Source organism: Macrotis lagotis, chromosome 1 (genome assembly GCF_037893015.1).
Source record: "Macrotis lagotis isolate mMagLag1 chromosome 1, bilby.v1.9.chrom.fasta, whole genome shotgun sequence".
Taxonomy (NCBI): Eukaryota; Metazoa; Chordata; class Mammalia; order Peramelemorphia; family Peramelidae; genus Macrotis; species Macrotis lagotis.
This window is the reverse complement of record NC_133658.1, coordinates 922119167-922139810: the sequence shown is the minus strand read 5'-3', so window position 1 is coordinate 922139810 and position 20644 is coordinate 922119167. Positions and strand designations below refer to the sequence as shown.

The 20644-nt window shown below is 33.8% G+C and overlaps 1 protein-coding gene across 1 annotated transcript; it reads left to right on the top strand.

Moving 5' to 3' along the window:
* Nucleotides 1-5228: 5228 nt before the first annotated feature.
* On the top strand, nt 5229-6155 carry LOC141492753 (olfactory receptor 14C36-like). The gene has a single exon (XM_074193413.1). The coding sequence runs from the start codon at nt 5229-5231 to the stop codon at nt 6153-6155; it is 927 nt and encodes a 308-aa protein (XP_074049514.1).
* The last annotated feature ends 14489 nt before the right edge of the window (nt 6156-20644 follow it).

Sequence of the window (20644 nt, the reverse complement as noted above, 5' to 3'; positions counted from 1 at the left end):
TGCAGTAAAAAAAAATAATAATAGTTCAAGAATAGCAAGGGAATTGATGAAAAAAAATGTAAAGGAAGGTAGCCTGGCTCTACCAGAGCTAAAACTATTTCTCTACCTTAAAGCTATAAAAGTGGTAGGCATCAAAACTGCCTGGGACTGCTCAAGAAACAGACTCATGGATCAGTGGATTAGGACAGGTCCAAAAGAATTCTTGGGGAATGACTATAACAATGTACTATTTGAAACCCAAAGACATCAGCTAATGGGATAAGAATTCACTATCTGAAAGAAATTGTTGGGAAACCTGGTAAAGCAGATGGCAGAACCTTGGCCCACATCTCACACCCTTTAACAAAATAAGGTCAATATGAGTGCAGGATGTAAACATAAATAGATAAATTAATAGATCAAGACATACTCTCAGATCTATGGGCATTTGTGACCAAACAAGAATTAGAGAACATTTCAAACTGCAAAATAAATGATTTTGACCTTATTAAATTAAAAAGGTTTTGCACTAATAAATTAGTGCTGCCAAAATTAGAAGAAAAGCAGAAATTTGAGAACCAATCTTCACTACTAAGAATTCTGATAAGGGTCTCATAAAATAGAGATAACTGCATCATGTTTATAAGGCTATAAGTCATTCTCCAACTGATAAATGCTCAAAGGATAGGAAGACAGGTTTCATTTGAAAAAATTAAAGATTTTATATATATATATAATCATATGAATCATATTATATTTATATACATACACATAAAATCATATGAATCATTGCTGGAAATCATTATTGGATAGAGAAATGAGAATCAAAAGAACAATGAGGTATCATCTCACCTATTAGATTGCCCAAAATGAGGAAAAGGGAAAATGATCAATGTTGGAGAGGTTGTGGGAGTATTGGGACACTGATGCAGTGCTGGTGGAGTGGTGAACTCATCCAGCCTTTCTGGAGAGCAGTATGGAACTATACACAATAAAACAGTTCATATCTTTCAGCCCAGCAATTCTAATTCTAGGGCTATATCCAGAAGGAATTATAACAAAGGGCAAAATCTAACATGTTCCAAAAAATATTCATACCAGTTTTTTTGTAGTGTCAAAGAAGTGGAAATTGAGGGGATGCCCAACGATTAGGGAATGGTTAAATAAGTTATAGCATATGAATAACATCTTTTACTATTGTTCTAGAAGAAACCAAAACTGGACTCTAGAGAAGTATGAAATGACTTACAGCATCTGATCCTGAGCCAAGAGAGTAGAACCAAAAGAACAATGTACACATCAATAACATCATGACATTAATACCCTTGATGGAAACATGCCTCTCAGCAGTCTAGAGAGCTAGGACCACAACATTTGACTTGCTGTGGACTATATTGTCCCCATCCTGAGGAAGAAAACAAAATCATACACAATGGACAACCCTTCTGAATCTGATAAACACTTTATAAAAATTTGCTCAGGTATATCCGTTAATCTTAATTCCTCATGCTGAAAATAACTAATTTGTAAAAAATATTTATAAAAATATGTATACACTACACTTAATATGACTTTAGTCGGAGGGGAGGGAGGAAATTTTGTAACTTAAAAATATATATGTGCATATGTATGAAAATAGATATTTTTTTTTAAAGGCAAGCTGGAATGGGGGAATCATATTCATGGGGACTTCAGGTAGCTTGTCCACAGTAATGAAGCTGAATTACCTTTACAAAGACAGACTGCAGGAAGTATCCCTAGCAAACAAACCATTTTCAATATGGTTCCAAGCTGTAAACCTTTATTTTGATTTTCTTCATCTTTCATCAAAATCATGATGACAAAAAGAGAGATGGATGTGTCTCCTGCAGTTCTTTGTCTGCTAGCTAGTCAGAACAAGGGATTCATAGTCTCCCTCCTTCCCTTTCATTTTAGGAGGGCAGGAAAGATATGCAGGGATCCTCTTCATGTAAGGTAGGAAAAGGTTCTTTCTATGACTATATCACTCTTCAAATCAAGCTGATAAAAGATATTTAAATTCTATGAAACCAAATTTCATTCAAGCTAAAAAAAATGTCCTTTCCATTAAAACAAAGTCAGCAATAGAACCTAACTGGGTCTGTGTCTGTGATGTTGATGTCTTTAGAAACTGGGGTTCATATGCCATCCCTGACATGAGGTAGACAACCCAAGACAATTCACTTAATCTGCTAGACTTAGTGTCATCATCTTAAGATAAAGATTAATACCTCATATATCATTTTAATAAAATTAGTATAAGAAAATAATATCAAATAGCATTTCTAATGCTTTAAGTGTTGCAAATCACTTTAATAATAGATAACACTGACTTTTTCATTCGAGCCTCATAATAAGCAAGGGAGTTGAGTCCCATTATTGTCTTTATTTTATTGGTGAAGAAACTCAGGAAGGCAAAAGATTACTTCATTGGCCAGGGTCACTTGTTTAGTATAATTGGTAGGTGACTTAGTTGTGTTTAGAATTCAATTCTTCCCTACACCAGATCTCGTGTTTTAGCCCATGTATTAACTGACCGATTTGAACCATGTCCGTTTTATTTTATTCTCTTAAAACATGATTCTGAGATGGGGTTGATGAGTCTCCCCAAATGGCCAAAGAGTCAGTGACACATTAATGAAGGACAACTAAACCTAACTTTAGGAATAACATATCATAACTGATTCTCTATCTTGAAGATTTTTATTTATCCGTTGAGATTTTCAACAGCAAATCTATCATGTCTGAAAACAAACTCATACTCACTCCTAAATCTTCTCAGCTTCTTTACTTTTGCATTCAAAGAACCACTAAGAGCAGCTAGGTGGCACAGTGAAAAGAGCACATGACCTGGAGTCAGGAGGACTTGAGTTCAAAGGCAACCTCAGATACTTAATAATTTCCTGCTTGTGTGACCTTGGCCAAGTTACTCTACCCCATTGCCTTAAAAAAAAAAAAAAACAAAGAACCACTAGGCTTCCTGCCACTCAAATTCTTAATCTTCAAGTTATAGTTAACTCGACTCTCACCATCTTCTGCAGTCAACTCAGTTATTAGGAATTATCAGTTTTAACAGCATATCTTCCCTGCTTCTTGGTTTCTATACTCCCAGAACTTCTATCATAATGTACACATTCTTTTTTTTTTAAGGTTTTTTTTTTTTTTGCAAGGCAAACAGGGTTAAGTGGCTTGCTCAAGGCCACACAGCTATGTAATTCTTAAGCGTCTGAGACCGGATTTGAACCCAGGTACTCCTGACTCCAGGGCCAGTGCTTTATCCACTACGCCACCTAGCTGCAACTAAGGTACACATTCTTTAAGGCACAACTGCAGTTTCAATACTTAGTTCACTAATCTCCTGATTGGTTTTCTGAAATAAATTCTCTTCCTTGCCCAATCTATCCTATGTCAGATATTGTTACTTTATTAGTGGATTTTCCTAACTGGTTTGTCTCCTGTAAAGCAAGGCAAAAGTGTGATAAGGGGTTCTTTGGGACTTATTGAATAAAGTAAACTGTATTTTGAAATATTTTAGACAAAATTTTTGAAATTTTCCTTTTTTCAGTAAATTCATAACCATAGCCACAGTATATTTGTATCAATGGAGTTTATGAATCAAATCACTTCTCAGGAAACTTGAATTTTTCCTCTTCTTCCCTTTAAAAAATGCCTAAAGAGGGCTTTATTTGATTCTTTTGAGGAAACCTGAGAGATAATGAATCATGTAGCCATAATAAGTATTCATACACATGCACATTAATTAGCATTTCTAGAACTCCAACCCAGTCCTTCTAGAAGGACTAATTAGCTTATTTTTTTTTGTTATCCATAGAAAATTACAGCACTAAAATGATCTCTGCCTTTCTGTATTTTACTGAAGAGCAGGGACAATGTCCCCAAGGAAATGCCATCAAGTGTGAAATTGGTTTATAGAGCCATCTGCTCAAACATACTGACCAATTTGAAATCCAAATATCATTGGGAAAATTAAGAGAAAATATGCTTCCCAATAGTGGGCAGTAGAATTATGATGGGCAGATAACAATGGAATCTTTATAATTTTCTTCCAATGCAGCCTGAGTTGAGTTTTTTCTTGAGGTCTTTCTCCAAGCAAAAAAATAATTCAGCAAATCTTTGTGAAATTCAGAGAGGAGAAAGTAATAGCAAGATTTGTTACCTTGTTAAGGTAAGGTACATTGACTTTGAATTAAATGCTTATTATATCATTTTGTTTCTCTTCTCATCTTTCTTTCTTTCTTTCTTTCTTTCTGTCTTCCTTCCTTCATTCCTTCCTTCCTTCATTTTGGTTGAGTTATGAGTCTTAATGGAAGTGATAAAATGAGCAGAGTCAGTTATGAGAATGATAAAAGTTAGATGAAGAGAGAGATATGCTGAGCATCAGAGAGATTAAGAGGCCAAGTTAACAGACTTCATCCTCCTCCTATCCCTGTATGGGGCAAATATATTGCTGTATGCATCTCCACCATTCACTTTCAGATTTCAGTCATTGGGAAAGTATGTAGAGAACAGTGGAAGGAAGAAAAAATATTCCAGTTCCTAGCAGTACTGTAGCAAAAATGAATAACAGGTTTGAATCAATATTTTTTTAAATTTCTGACTTTTTCTTCTATGTTGTTTGTGGATATTCATAAAGATAAGATATTCATGGGAAAGGAATTCAATAAGAGGCTATTTAATGTTTAAATATCATCAATTTCCTTGGTGGTTTCTGGCCTTAGTTAGATTAACTGTACGGATGTATTCATTGATAATCAGTACATTATTATTATCTTTATGCACCCACTTTTAAAAAAGATGGAATTCCCAGATATGGAAATATTCTTTACTGGCACAACTCTAAACCTCTCATAAAACAGTTTGAGAGCTTTTTTTTTTTTTTTTTTGCAAGGCGATGGGGTTAAGTGGCTTGCCCAAGGCCACACAGCTAGGTAATTATTAAGTGTCTGAGACTGGATTTGAACTCAGGTACTCCTGACTCCAGGGCCAGTGCTTTATCCACTGTGCCACCTAGCTGCCCCTGAGAGCTTTTCTTGATAGGTAACTGGACTGGACCATAGTCAAATAGCCAAGAAATCACAAGTTCCACATATTAGGAAGTAATGATAAAAATGGAATAATGACTTTTCCTCTTTATCCACAAGATATCTGTTATAGTCTTTGACTGTTCATTTATGTAATTTTAATTTGTAGCTCATTTACTGAATCTGAAAATGTCTAACATTACCACCATCATGACTGAGTTTCTACTTCTGGGATTTTCTGACACTCAAGCACTGAAGATCTTATATTCTTTGCTTTTCTTTCTACTTTACTCATCAAGCTTGATGGGGAATCTCCTCATTGTCATCATCACCATTTTTGACAGGAGACTCCATACTCCCATGTACTTTTTCCTTAGGAATTTTTCCATTGTGGATGCCTGCTACATATCAGTCACAGTTCCCCTAGCATCCATTAACTCCCTACTGAACAACAGGGTTATTTCATATTCTGGATGTGCAGCTCAGGTATTTCTGCTCATTTTCTTGGCATATTTTGAAATTACTTTGCTCACTGTCATGGCTCATGATCTCTATTTTGCCATCTGCCACCCACTTCATTACACAGTGATTATGCGTTCCAGTGTCTGCATGAAGATGACACTCACATGCTTGGTCACTGTCCTTTTTTATTCGGCTTTCTATACGTGTTACACATTTCGATTGTCTTCCTGCCAATCCAATGTGATCCATCAGTTCTCCTGTGATATCTATTCCCTCCTTACTCAAGATCTGTTACTCAGAGACATCAGCAGTATATTGTCCTTAGGAGTTGGCTGCTTTGGCTTCATCATTGCATCCTACAGTAGAATATTTTCCACTCTGTTCAGATTTCCAATGAAAGAACAAAAAAGCAAAGCATTCTCTACTTTTCTGCCCCACATTATTGTGATTTCTTTGTTTGTTTTATCAATTTGCATTGTGTATCTACAACCAACTTCAGAATCTGGGTCTATTAAAGATATAATCTTCTCAATATCCTATACCATATTAATTCCCTTTTTGAACCCCATTATATACAGTCTTTGGAATTACCAGATAAAAGAGTCTATAAGAGTAATAATGTGTAGAAAGCTTCTGCTAAGTAATATTGCATAATTTCTTATTTTTTTAGGTTTTGCAAGGCAATAGGGTTAAATGGCTTGCCCAAGGCCACGCGCCTAAGTAATTTGCCACCTAGCCACCCCATATTACATAATTTCTCATATGTTTTTGGACCTAATTTATTCAAAAAGGAAAAACTTCATTAATTATAACTTTTGCTTTTGAGATTGTGGGATTATAAATTATTCTTTATATGATGATAGTTATAGGTGAATCACAGATCTAAATGAAAAGAAAGTCTGTAGCGTTACAGGGGGTACAGTGGATAAAGCACTCACCCTGGTGTCAGGAAGCCCTGAGTTCAAAGCCCAGATCAGACACTCAATAATTACCTAGCTGTTTTACACTGGGCAAATAATAACATTGCTTTACAAAGAAAGAAAGAAAGAAAGAAAGAAAGAAAGAAAGAAAGAAAGAAAGAAAGAAAGAAAGAAAGAAGGAAAGAAAGAAGGAAAGAAAAAGAGAAAGAAGGAAAGAAAAAAGAAAGAGAAACAAAGTCTTATAGTTATGTATGATATTATGTATATCATTTCCATTAGTATAATTTTGAAGCATATTCAGTTAGATAAGTCAGATCTCTTCTTGATTTTTAAGAAACAAGTTGAATTTTTATTTTATGCAACATAAAATAATGATCAACATTGCATACAACCTGTAAATGGCAAATCAATACTGTATCTTTGCCAAGGAAACCCCAAATGGAATCTAATAGTGTCATATTTAATTAAAATGACTAACAACATCTACTTTTCTTTTGGAAATGCTCTTTTTTTGTATTTAAATTTAAATTTTTTTTCCTAAGAATGAATAAGAGACTACAAGGAATCAGGATAATTCTTATATGATCTCATCCAATGTGTATTTCACATGTTTTCTGAGTCCAGATATACTACTTTTTCCATTCTGTCATGCTATCTCCCTAAAATTTGGGAAAAATTAGAGACATGGATGAGGTTAGGAATTTTCAAAGAGAAATTGACCATAAGGGAAAGTACTACACTGAAAGCAGAGAAGATAAAACTAATAGATTATTCTACAGTTTATTATATTGAGATAGAATAGTGATATTTCCACATGGACATTTGGGGACCAAATTAGAGCAAGGGTTTACGTTTTAATATCCAAATTGGGGACATTTCAAAATAATGGAGTTATAGGGAGTTAAGTATTCAGCACTTGGGATGCTAGTAAAGTAGTAGGTTGGACACTAGAGTCAATTGGACCTGAGTTCAAATCTGTCTTCAGTCACTTACTAGCTAGCTGTGTGACCCTTGGCAACTTAGAACCCTGAGTATTATTCATTACTTATCCTGCTATGAAAAATCACTGCAAAATCACTTTATACTGAAAAAAAGTGTCTGAATTATGTGACAGAGATGATTGTAGCACATGGTGACTTCTAACTTTTCTAAGGAAAGTCATGATTTCTGGACCAAAATTTCAGGATAAAATTAAAAAGAACATTAACATTATCTTATTGTTTGTGTCCTATAGTTCTGAGAAAATGATAGCACCAACAAAAAAAAAAAGAAAGCAATGTAGGATGTGTTTCAGTTTGAAAACTAATCAGGCCTGACTATCTTGAATTAGAAGGTCCAATATCTTTCTCTCATCCAGTAAATTCCTGAAGGGATAAATATGATAAAAATGAGCTGAAAGATTGAAATAATAATTTCAAGGTATCTGTAGAGTTATTTTCACTTTCACCAAAATGTACTTATGTTTGGATTTGTTGGAATTAATTTTGTAAAAATTATGAATACAAAATGGCATAAAATCAAATATTGTATTTCTCATTAGAATCTTTGTTTTCAAATCAGTAGATCAAGAGTAATCTACCATGTAATCCTGAATTAGGCTAAGGGGTTTACTATGGCGTCAATAAAATGAGTAGTTACATCATTTATGTTTTAACTCTTTCTTTGAAAGTGAGAATATCTGTTGCTATGAAAAAATTAGAGCTTTGATGTGAGTTGAGAATTTTTTTGAGAAATTGCTTTGGAGAGCTAAAAATCCCTGTCTGAATTAATTACTTAATTATTTGGTAACATAAATGAGATTTTTGTCTTCTTCAAAATGGATACTTAAGTCCAATAAAATTTGACTATCATGTATTAGATAACTAGATGATGGTTTTCATTTCCAAAATAGAGTCTTTCATGCTGGAATTGAACATGTTTTATAGAAAAAAAAAAACCCTAGAGGAACATGGGAAATTTTACCTCTATAATGAACAATGTAGTTGAATTTAAAAAAAATCATTATCTTGCCTCTTGTCTTTAAGAAATTCTACTTACGACTTTTCTAATTCAATCAAAATCCTACAATTAACTAAAAAGATGAAATTGATGATAGTTGGGAAAAATTACTATTAACATAACATTTTATATGGACATTAAATTAATTGCACTTCTCTCCCAAATTTTCTCAGATGTGAAGGAAATTCATAAACTGAAGTTGAAGACTTCGTCACATTCCATAGATTTAATGATTTCTATCCTGTACAGATATTCTAAGTTTGCATTGGAGATTTCATTTCCTGGCTTCTAATTATCCCATACGCTATCATAGGCAAGTCATTTTGATTCCCTGACCCTCAATTCCTGCAAAATAAAAGAAATGAACTAAATATTTTTAAGTGTTTTCTAACTCTTAATTCTAGAGTTCAGTGATTTAAGGTTCATCAAGGTTTCTTTTCTGAAAATTACCATGAAAGCAAAATATGTTTTTTTCTATTGCAAACTTTAGTTTGCAATAATCCTGTACCTCAATTTTGTCTATGCATACAAGTCTAACATTACAATTAAAAATATAAGATTTCTAGGAGCTTTGTATAATAAAATGATTCCTGTTTTTTCTTTGTAGGTAGATTGAACACCTCCAAAACACAAATTACTATTCACAGTATTTTTCTTTTCTTTTTTTTAAGGCTTTTACAAGGAAATGAGATTGAGTGATTTGTTCAAAACCACACAGCAAGATAATTATTAATTGACTGAGATTGGAATTGAATTCAGTGCCTTCTGACTCCAGGGCAGATGCTCTATCCACTGTGCCACCTAGTTACCCCCACAGTATTTTTCTTAAAGTAAGTGAAGTAAATTGTGTATGTGAACTGACAGAAAAAAAAAAAACTGATATTATAATATTCGGCTAGTTAGACAAAAGTCCACAGTGCCAAATGCAGGGGGGGGGGACTTTATTTACAAATAAATATTAAAAAGAAAACTAAGTTAATGATATAATTAAACATAGAATGCTACTGAATAGCTAAATAAATAAGATATGGTATATTAATACTTCACTATAGATAATGCATACCAGAATCCTTATATATTGTCAATTGCTCTTATCAAGAAGTTACTATAATAATACTGGCTAAAGAAAAATTGCATATCTTGAAGTACCATAAATGGTCCATATTTTGCCAAATACTTCTGATTGTTGGATAACACATGTACATTAAAATCAGCATTCATTTTCAATTGCTACTAGTATCATGAGTTTGGAGAAATGTGAACAGTATAAAAACCTTGAAAATATTCATAGATAAAAATATTCTATAAAAAATAGATATTTACAGTCTCACTGTGTATATTTCACAGAAAAAAAAAATTTCTCTCCTACCCCTGCCTTCAGTAAAATAGATAATCATTTTACTGGGAGAACATTTTGCTTGGCTTAGTGCATTTCTTTTCTCTACTCTTACAATGCATTATTGCTCTAGTGAGCAAGCTACATGCCAGTTTAAAATAAAAAAAATTATTTCTTCTATACATACTTATTGTGGATTTTAAACCACAAGATCTAATGAAATCCAAACAAAAATGGCATCCTCTGATTCAAGTAAAGCATGACATTCTAGAAATAAAAGTGATCAAACACATTTCATGAATTCAACTAGAATTATCTCATGTCTTAATTCAGAGGTTTCAGAATGTAAGTTTGATAGAGAATCAGGGAGGAAGATTACATAGCAGAATTGTTAATGTGGCCTGTATTGATTTAGGTGGTGAACCAATTGGACTATGAAATTCTGAGATGTTAAATAAACCCTCCTCACTTTCTTGTTCTCATCAGATTAGGACTAAAGTTAACATATGCACACAGTTAAATTGAGCAACTTAATTTACTTTTAAAGTATTAAATGGGGTAAAGGGGAAGGGGGAAGAAAATTACTAACAGAAGGAAGAAGAGGTAAAGGGAAAGGGGAAAGAAAGGGGAGGGGTATTGGATACAAGAGGGAAAATACACTGAAGGTAGTGATATTCAGAAAGAAAATACTGGGAAATATGGATAAAGTGGAAAAAAGGAGAAAAATATAAATGGAGGGAAGATGACATGGCGGGCAATAAAGAGTTAATAATTCTAACTTTGAATGTGAATGGGATGAACTCTCCCATAAGATGTAAACAAATAGCTGACCGGATTAATAACCAGTATCATACAATATCCTGCTTACAAGAATCTCATCTGAAGCATAGAGGTGCATACAGACTAAAGGTAAAAGATTGGAGCAAAATATATTTTGCTTCAGCTGAAGTAAAAAAAGCAGTGGTAGCAATACTTATCTCAGACAAAGCAACTGAAAAAATAGATCTCATTAAAAGAGATAAGGGGGCTGGCTAGGTAGCAGAGTGGAGAGATACTGGTCCTGGAGTCAGAAGTACTTGAGTTCAAATACAGCCTCAGACACTTAACCCCATTGCCTTGCAAAAGCTAAAAAAAAGAGAGAGAATGAAGGACACTATATATCCTCCTATCCTATATATACTCCTAAAAGGTACTACAAAGAAGCTATTTTAATATTAAATATGTATGCGCCAAGTGGTATGGCTCCCAAATGTTTAGAGGACAGGTTGAATGAATTAGAGGAAGACATAGATAGCAAAACTCTATTGGTGGGAGGTATTCTAAAATTGTCCCTGATTATTGCATTGATGTAATTAGCAAATCTATTAAGGTTGATCATCAGCCCCATGTTGCTGTTAGGGTGGACAATGTTCTGGCTCTACTCCTCTCGTGTGACATCAGTTCATGCAAGTCTTTCCTGGCTTATCTGAAATTCCATCTCTCTTGACTTGTAATGGAACTATAATGTTCCACAGTATGCATATATCATAATTTGTGCAGCCATTCCCCAATTGATGGAAATTCACTTCAATTCCAATTCTTTGCTACCACAACCAGGACTGCTATGAGTATTTTTGTACAAGTGATGTTTTTACCTTTTTGCATGATCTCCTCAAGGTATATTCCCAGGACTGGTATTGCTGGATCAAAGGGTAGGCCATTGGGGCATAATTCCAGATTGCTCTCCAGAAAGGCTGAATGAGTTCACAGCTCCACCAACAATGTATTAGGGTCCCAGATTTCCCACATCTCTTCCAACATTGAACATTGTACTTTCTGTTCATATTGGCTGATCTGATAGGAATAAGATAGTACCTCAGAGTGACTTTAATTGGCATTTCTCTAATCAGTAATGATTTAGAGCAATTTTTCATATGAATATGGATAGCTTTGATTTCCTCATCTGTAAATTGCCTATGGCAATTTGTCAATTGGTGAGTGGCTTTTTTTTTGGTAAGGCAAATGGGGTTAAGTGGCTTGCCCAAGACCACACAGCTAGTTAATTATTAAGTGTCTGAGACTGAATTTGGTGAGTGGCTTTTTTTTAAAAAAAATTTGACTCAATTCTCTATATATTTTAGAAATAAGTCCTATGTCAGAAATACTAGTTGCAAAAATTATTTCCCAATTTACTACATTTCTTTTGATCTTGGTTATAGTGGTTTTGTTTGTGCAAAAGCTTTTCAATTTAATGTAATCAGAAATTAGCTAATTTATTTTTAATGATGTGCTCTATCATTTCCTTGGTCATAAATTGCTTCCCTTTCCATAGATCTGACAGGTAAACTATTCTTTGATTTCCAAGTTTTCTTATAACATTGTCTTTTATGTCAAAATCTTCTAACCATTTTGATTTTATCTTAGTTTGTGTGAGATGTTGATCTCATCCAGATTTCTGCCATACTAATTTCCAATTTTCCTAACAGTTTTCATTGAAGAGAGAGTTGTTATCCCAGAAGCTGGACTCTTTGAGTTTATCAAACAGCAGATTACTGTAATTGTTTCCTGCTGTCTCTTTTGCACCTCATCTATTCCACTGATCTATCACTCTGTTTCTTAGCCAAAAATAGACTGTTTTGATGACTGATGTTTTATAATATAATTTTAAATTTGTTAGGGTTCCTTTTGTACCTTTTTCATTAAATCCAAGGGTATTCTTAACTTTTTGTTTCTTTATAAGATTTTGTTATATTTTTTCCTAGCTCATTAAGGTAATTTTTTGGAAGTTTGATTGGTAAGGCATTAAATAAGCAGTTTAATTTAGGTAGAACTATCATTTTAAATGGTTTCAGCCTGGCCTATTCAAGAATGGTTGATATTTGCCTAGTTATTTGAATCTGATATTATTTGTATGAAAAGTGTTTAGATTCCCAAGTATTTCATATTGTCTGAAATTACTTAAAATTGAATTTCTCTTTCTAGTTCTTGCTTCTGAATCTTACTAGTAATATATATATATATATATTATATACATATACATAAATGCAGATTTATTTTATATCCCATGATTTTGCTAAAGTTGCTAATTGTTTCTAGTAGTTTTTTTAGATAATTTTTAAATATGCATGTTTCTTCCTTCCCAATTCTAATCCCTGCTTGCAGAATTTTCTCTTCTATTCGATAGTTCTGAAATTTGGCCACAATATCCCTTGGTGTTTTCATTTTGGGATTCCTTTGTATTCTTTCAATAACTATTTTGCCCTCTGGTTCCATTATATCAGGGCAGTTTTCCTTCAATAGATTCTGAAGTATTGAGTCCCTGTTTTTGTCCTTGATGTGTTCAGGAAACCCACTTATTCTAAAATTGCCTCTTATGGATCTATTTTCTATGTCAGGAGTTTTGCTAATGAAATATTTTCTTTTTTCTTCTATTTTTTTTTCAATTTTTTCGATTTGTTTAACAGATTCTTGTTAACTCCTGAAGTCATTAGTTTCCAAAGACTCCATTATTTTTTTTAGAAAAGAGTTTTCTTCTTTTATCTTTTGCAACTTTTTCCCAATTGATTAATTCTATTTTTGAAGGAGTTTTCCATTTACCCAATTGTATTTCCCAAGGATTTGTTTTCTTGTTGTGGGATGTTAATTTTCCCTTGCAATGTGTTAATTTTCTCTTGGGTTTTTTCCAAGCTTTTCCAACTGATTTTTAAACTCCTTTCTGATCTCTTCTAAGAAGTCTTTTTGGGGTTCATTAGATGGTGTAGAGGATAGGGCCCTGGAGTCAGGAGGCCCTGAGTTACAATTCAGCCTCAGACATCTAATAATTACCTAGTTGTTTTACCTTGTACAAGTCACTTCACCCCATTGCCTTGCAAAAACTAAAAAAGAAAAAAAACAGGAAGTCTTTCTGGGCCAGAGACTAATTCATTTTTCTCCTCAAAAGTTTTAGCTCTCTCTGAGTTAGGGTCTTTGTCTTCAAGGTAGCTTTGAATGGACCCCACCCCCTTCTGCTGGCCTTTCTTCATTTTCCTAAAATCTTGAGTTGGGGAGGAGGTAGTTCACAGACCTCTTAAACTGAAATCCCTAGAAGCATAGCTCACTGGTCTTAGTAACTCCAAATTGCCTGGCCAGTTAGGGGTGCTAGAGATTTACCTGGAGTTTCTGTTACCTTGATTTGCAGTCCAGTCCCTACATCTGAGAGGGTTGGGGAACAGAAAGATCTGGATTATCTTGGAACAATGTATGCTGTGCTGGACCCTCAGGCTATAAAATTAATCTCTTTATTATTTAGACTGTACTGAGAGAGATCTGCTGCTCACACTGGAACCTGGGGAGTTGGGGATGTTATTATTTTATTTGTTCTGGGAAAAGTCCATTTCTGACACAGGGATGGGGTTGAGGGACCTAAACTGGAAACATGGGGACTCCACTGAAAATATGGGACTCCTGGCCTTGTTCTTCCAGACCAGGAAAATTGAGCCATTTGATGCATGTCTGCTTTGCTGGAGCTCTGCCTCCAGTGTGCTGGAAATCTCCCTCCAACCTCACTTGAGTTTTCCTGCCTGCTTACAAAGTCAAAGTTTGCATGTCTGTCTTCAGGTTAGACCCAGGTCTCACCCCACCATCGCTGTGCTGGCTCTCTGCTCTCTGCCCCTGGCTCACCCATGTTCCCCTGTGACAGACCTTTTTGGTAGATGTTCTTCTCTTTTATTCTTCTTTATGTTTTGTGGATCTTAATTCTGTCAAGAGGATGGATTCATATTAGTTCTGAGAGAAAGTCAGGAGATTTTAGAACAGTGCCTGGCTTCTCTCCAACGTTTTGGCTAGAAATCCATTATCAATTTAAATATCATATTTATGACCAGAATTTTTGGATGTCATTGTGCAATTGAGGCAATATCCAAAGCTAGTTTCAATAGGAAAAGGTAGAATTAAATTCTATGTATGTTCTTCCATAATATGGAGATTGCTTACACCACAGTTTCTGTTCCATTTGTACTGTCCAAATTCTCTGGGATCAGTTCTGACATCTGCCAATCCTTCACCCAAAAGTGCACCTGAGTTTGTTTATTAGTGTAATTTTTATCCTGAATCTGTAGAAATATCTCTCCCATATAGATAATTCTTTTTATGGAGATCATTGTTTACTTGATGAAACTGGATTTCTCAGGTTGCCATGATATTCAGAAGTTATCCCATTTAGTCCCATTCATTTAAAAATTTTATAGATTTACCAAAACAGAAATAATTCTATTTATATTCACTCAGGACACAAAGAGTAAATTTTCTTGATCTTGGCCTATTATTCCCAATCATTGAAAGATAGAATGATTTGAAGCCTTTTAACCCTAAGATATACTCCAAGATTTTGTGATCAAAATTTTCATTTTTGGAAACAGAGCAACTTCATATAAATGTGTTATATCCAGAGATGAAAGCAGAAGAATGTGGACAGAGGAGGAACAAAATAGAAGAGAGATTTTTTTACAATATTAAAGAGGCCATTCTCTGTCTCATTTCTTTCTCACCTAACCTTAATCACTGGATGGGCAGTGCCTCAGATAAACTGAGAGTTGTTAAAGATCCAATTTTAAAAAGACACCAAAGTCATTCATTGCCATCTCCACTCATTCTCATTCATATCTGACCACTAGAACAGATAACTCTAAAGGGGAAAGTGAAGCTGATGGCTGTGCACAATCCTCTCTCAATTAAATCCAATTCATTTGTATGTCATAATGACCTTGCATCTCTTAAGTTATAGTCCTCTTTTTTAGAACAAAGCACAAAAGACAATATACCGATTTTCAGTTATGATAAGGGACTTCCTTAAATTGAAACAGAGGCATCAACAATAGAGTCAGGAGCACAACATCTTTGACTGATAGAATGTTTTCTAGCCTTTCCACTACAAAGAAGACAAGAATTTTGGACTGGAAGGTGCCTTTCTATTCCATTCAGCTGGAAATCTTGGTTTGAGTTAATTTCTTTAGGATAGAGAGCTTGTTGCTAGTGAAAGGATTTGTCACTTTTAATAAATTTGTGAATATAACTCCAAATTTTTTTCCAGATTGGCTGGACAAATCTAAAATCACCGCCGAATGCATTAAAATACTTGCCATTCATGCAGCTAAGTGCCTCAGTGGATAGAACTCTGACCCTGAAGTCAGGGAGACCTGAGTTCAAATGTGACCTCAAACACTTAATAATTACTTAACTGTGGGACCTTGGACAAGTCACTTAACCCCATTGCCTAGCAAAAAAAAAAAAACCTGTCTTTCCAAAATACCTGTAGAATTCATCAATTTTTAATTCTCTAACTTTTGCAGTCTTATGGATATGAGTTGAAACTTCATAGTTTCTTTAATTTGCATTGCTCTATTTTGAAGCATTTTAAAATGGTGATTGATAACTTATTTTTTTTTCTTTGAAACCTGCCTGCTCATACATTTGTCCATTTATCAATTGGGGGTTATTAGTAATTTATTAATTTCTTACAAATGCAGGGAATGGGACATTTATTTGTTAAAGAAATTTGCTAGATATACTCTCTCCATTTAACAGCTTCCATTATAATTTTCATTGTCTTGGTTTTGTTTCTGTAAAGATACCTAAAATTTAGTTTAATAAAAATATTCATTTTTTATCTTCTTTGACTTTCTCTGAAATGTTGGGGTTTTTTTTTGCTTTAGTAAATTCCAGAGAATATGAGTACAAAGGGGGAAAATTGTATTTTTCTGTTCTGTTTGTTTTAACCCTATATATTTGAAGGTTGTTATAATTTTAGTGTTAACATCCAGGAGTGGTATTTAACAGCAATCTGGGAACTTCAACCTGTCAAAGTAGTTTTTCTGGTCTTCATGATGCTGTTACTGCATAATTTCTTCTCCAGGTTCTTCTCATTGTACACTGACATTTTTTTCTTTTCTTGGAGGACATAAATGGGCTATATCTACTTTATACAGCATATTTTCTCCTATCCCCTTCTTTTTACACTGACATTCCAGAATACCTGTTTGCCAAAGCTTTCCCTTCTCTGCTCTGATGGCAGACCCTTTGGGGATCAGATGAGGAAACTGAAGTTCAGAGGGTTGAAATGCTTTGGTCATCGTGACTATGTATATCCAATCAGAACTCCAATCTAGGTCTGTTATTAATGAACTTCATTGCTCTTTTAAGTCTGTCCATAGTATTAGATCAATATCCTGAAAGTTATTCTTATCTCTTGGGCTCAATTATATGCAACAACCTGTAGCAAAGTTAAAAAAAGTCTAGGTCTCTCTAGATATTATCCTATGTGAATCAATTTGCTATTTGGGCACCTGGAAGGTAGCCTGACCACAAGAGACTGTATTTTGTAAAGGAAGGATGTCAGTACTACTAATTATAACTGTATTTTTCAGAATGAAAACTCAATGCTCTGAGACTGGTCCCTGACCAAAGCCCAAGGAAGAACTTTGAACCCGACAGAGTTGTTCATCACAGGATCAAGAGCTACCTGAGGTTGCCCTACCCTCCAAGTGCTTAAATGAAAAATACAACTATCTTTCAGTCACCCAAGAGACTTATTAATGTTTGTTGCTTGGTCAATTGGCAGCATATTTAGAAAACTTCCCCAGGGCTTCAACTTTACCAAAGCTCATTAAAAGTAGGCTATTCCCCTCACGGAGCTCTTATTAGTCCCTATGTATTTGGACAAAAAAAAATAATTCCTTATAAAACTATCTCTATGCCAGGATGTTATCAACCTGTGACTGCTGATATAATGAATGGAGTTTGGGGGTTCTTACACAAATTATCATACAACCAACCTGTGTTCTCAGAAGGAGGAAGTTAACATACAGATTTGACATTCTTACATTGATTTAAAATGCTTTTCAGAAGGAAGAATACAATTTTGACAAAAATATGAATTTTAAATTTAATTTTTAATTTTTCAATTGCATGTTATGAAATTTCTCAACATTCAACCACACACACACACACACACACACACACACACACACACATATATATATATATATATATATATATATATATATATGTATATAGGTAAAGATTTTTCTACCACTCTCCCTTCCCAACCCTCACCCCTCAATAGCTGCATATTTACATAATACTCCTTTTTTTTGAGCAATTAGGACTAAGAGAAAAGCAAGAAAACCTTGGGATAGGCTGGAAAAATATAAGAGAAATTTTTAAAGAGTAAACATATTAATCATTCAAATTCTGTGTTTTCTTTTCATTATTCTTGTTTTGCCTCCAGATGTGGATGGTGTTGTCCATAATAAATCTCTCAGCCTTGTATATTTCTGTACTGGTGAGAGAATTTGCATCCATCATAGCTGATCATCTCCCAGCGTTGTTGTTATTATGTTGTTAATTTGCGCAATGCTCCCTAGGTTCTGCTCCCTTTGATCAGGATCAGATTGTGTACTTCTTTCCGTGCTTCTCTTTTTTATCATCATCATCATCATCATTATTATTCTTTTTGCAGAGCAATAGTATTAAGTGATTTGTACAAAATCATACAGGTAGGTAATTATTAAGTGTCTGAGGCCAAATTAGATTTCAGATCCTCCTGATTGCAGGACCAGTACTCTATCCACTTCACCACTGAACTGCCCCTAACCACCTAAATGTTCAAACCATTCATGATTTCTAATAGAAAAATATGCCATCATATTCATATGCCATAAACTGTTCAATCATTCTAGAATTGATGGACATTCCCTCAATTTCCAATTCTTTGTCACTACAAAAGGAGTTCCTATAAAAGTATTTGAACATGTGGGGCATTTCCTTTTTTTTTGTGATTCCTTTTGGATATTGACCTATTATTTGTATTGCAGGGTAAAAGGTCGAATCAGTTTTATTGTTTTTTGGGCACAGCTCCATATTACTCTCCATAAAAGGAGATTTAATCCACAACTTCATTAATAGTGCATTACTGTCCCAATCTTCCCATAACCCCCTCTAATATCAATCAATTTCACTTTTTTGTCATCTTTGTAGATTTGATTGGTGTGAAATGATGCTTCATATTTGTTTTAATTTGCTTTTCCCTAATCAATAATGATTTGGAACATTTTAAATATGATTATATATATCTTTAATTTCTTTGTTTGAATACTCCATCTTCATATCCTTTGACCATTTATCATTTTGGAAATTTTGTAAATTTGGTTCAATTCTCTATATATTGGAGAGAAAAGAAACATTTATCAGAACCCCTAGTTGTGAAAATTGTTTCATATTTTTCTATTTTCCTTCTAATCTTTGCAGTATTGGTTTTATTAGTGCAAAAATCTTTTCTTTTTTAAGTTAATGGAGAAAAAATCATCCATTTTACCATTGAAAATGTACTCTATTTCTTGTTTGGTCATAAATTTCTCCACTTCCACTGATTTAACACAAAAGTATTTCCAGATTGGTTAATTGGTCTCTGGTATCTCCTTTTATGTCTAAATTCTGTAACTATTTTTAATTTATTTTTGTAAAGGGATGCTAGATATGACTCTATGACTAGTTTTAGATATATATTATTTAACTAAACCACAGATTAGCTATACTATTACTATACTATTTTTTAGTTTTCCCCACTAGTTTTTCTTGAATAGTGAGTTCTTATCTCCGAAGCTAGTGTCTTTGGGCTTGTCAAACATTAGATTACTATAGACATTTTCAGTCAAATATTTTGTACCAATTTTTTTGAGAGAACAGTAATGGGGGTTAAATGATTTTCCCAAGGTCATATAGCTAGGTTACCAGATTTGAAACCAGGTCCTCCTGCTTCCAGGGCAAGTTCTCTATCCACTGCGCCACCAAGCTGCCCCTTTTTGCACCGATTCTTATCCATTGCTTCATTAATCTATTTGTTAACCAGTGCCAGATAGTTTTGATGACTACCACTTTATTGCATAGTCTTAGATCTTATACAGATAGGTCACCTTCCTTTAATTATATTTTTTTTATCAATTCCTTTGATATTCTTGACTTTTTGTTGTACCGGTTGAAATTTGTTGATACTTTCTGTAGCTCTTAAATATAGTAAAAATATTTTTTGGTAATTTGGTTGTTTTGGTACATAATAAGTCATTTAATTTGAGTAGAATTGTAATTTGGATTATATCAGCTCAGTCTAACCATGAGTAACTGAAATTTTTCCAATTGTTCAGATCTGATTTTATTTGTATAAAAAGTATTTTGCAATTGTGTTGAGACAGGTTTTGGGAGGTAGATTTTCCAGTATTTTTATGTTGTCTAAAGTTACTTTAAATAGAATTTCTCTTTCTTTCTCTTGCTCTTGACCTTTGTTGTTCATATATTGTAATGTGATGATTTATGTGGGTTTGTTTTATATCCTGCTACAGTTTTACTAAAGTTGTTATTTCAAGGAGTTTTTTAATTGATTTACTTAAGGTTTCCTAATAATACTGTCATATCATCTGCAAAGAATGAATGTTTTCATACCTTATTGTCAATTCTAATTACTTCAATTTCTTTTTCTTCCCTTACTGCTTAAGCTAATATTTCTAAAACTGTATTGAATAGTAGTGGTGATCATGGGCTTCCTTGATTTACCCTGATCTTATAGAAAATGCTCCTAATTTTTGTCCATTACATATAATACTTGTTGATGGTTTAAGATAGATTCTACTTATTTTAAGTAAAACTTTATCTATTCTTATGTTGTAATTTGTCAAAGGTTTGTTCAGCATTTATTGAGAAAATCATATGATGCATGTTGGTTTGGATTTTGATATGTTCAATTATTTTGAATGTTTTCCTGATACTGAACCATCTCTGCTTTCCTGGCATCTGTCCTGATGATGGTGTATTCTCCTAGTAATAACTCGTTGCAATCTCTTTGCTATAATTTTATTTAAGATTTTTTCAGGGGCGGCTAGGTG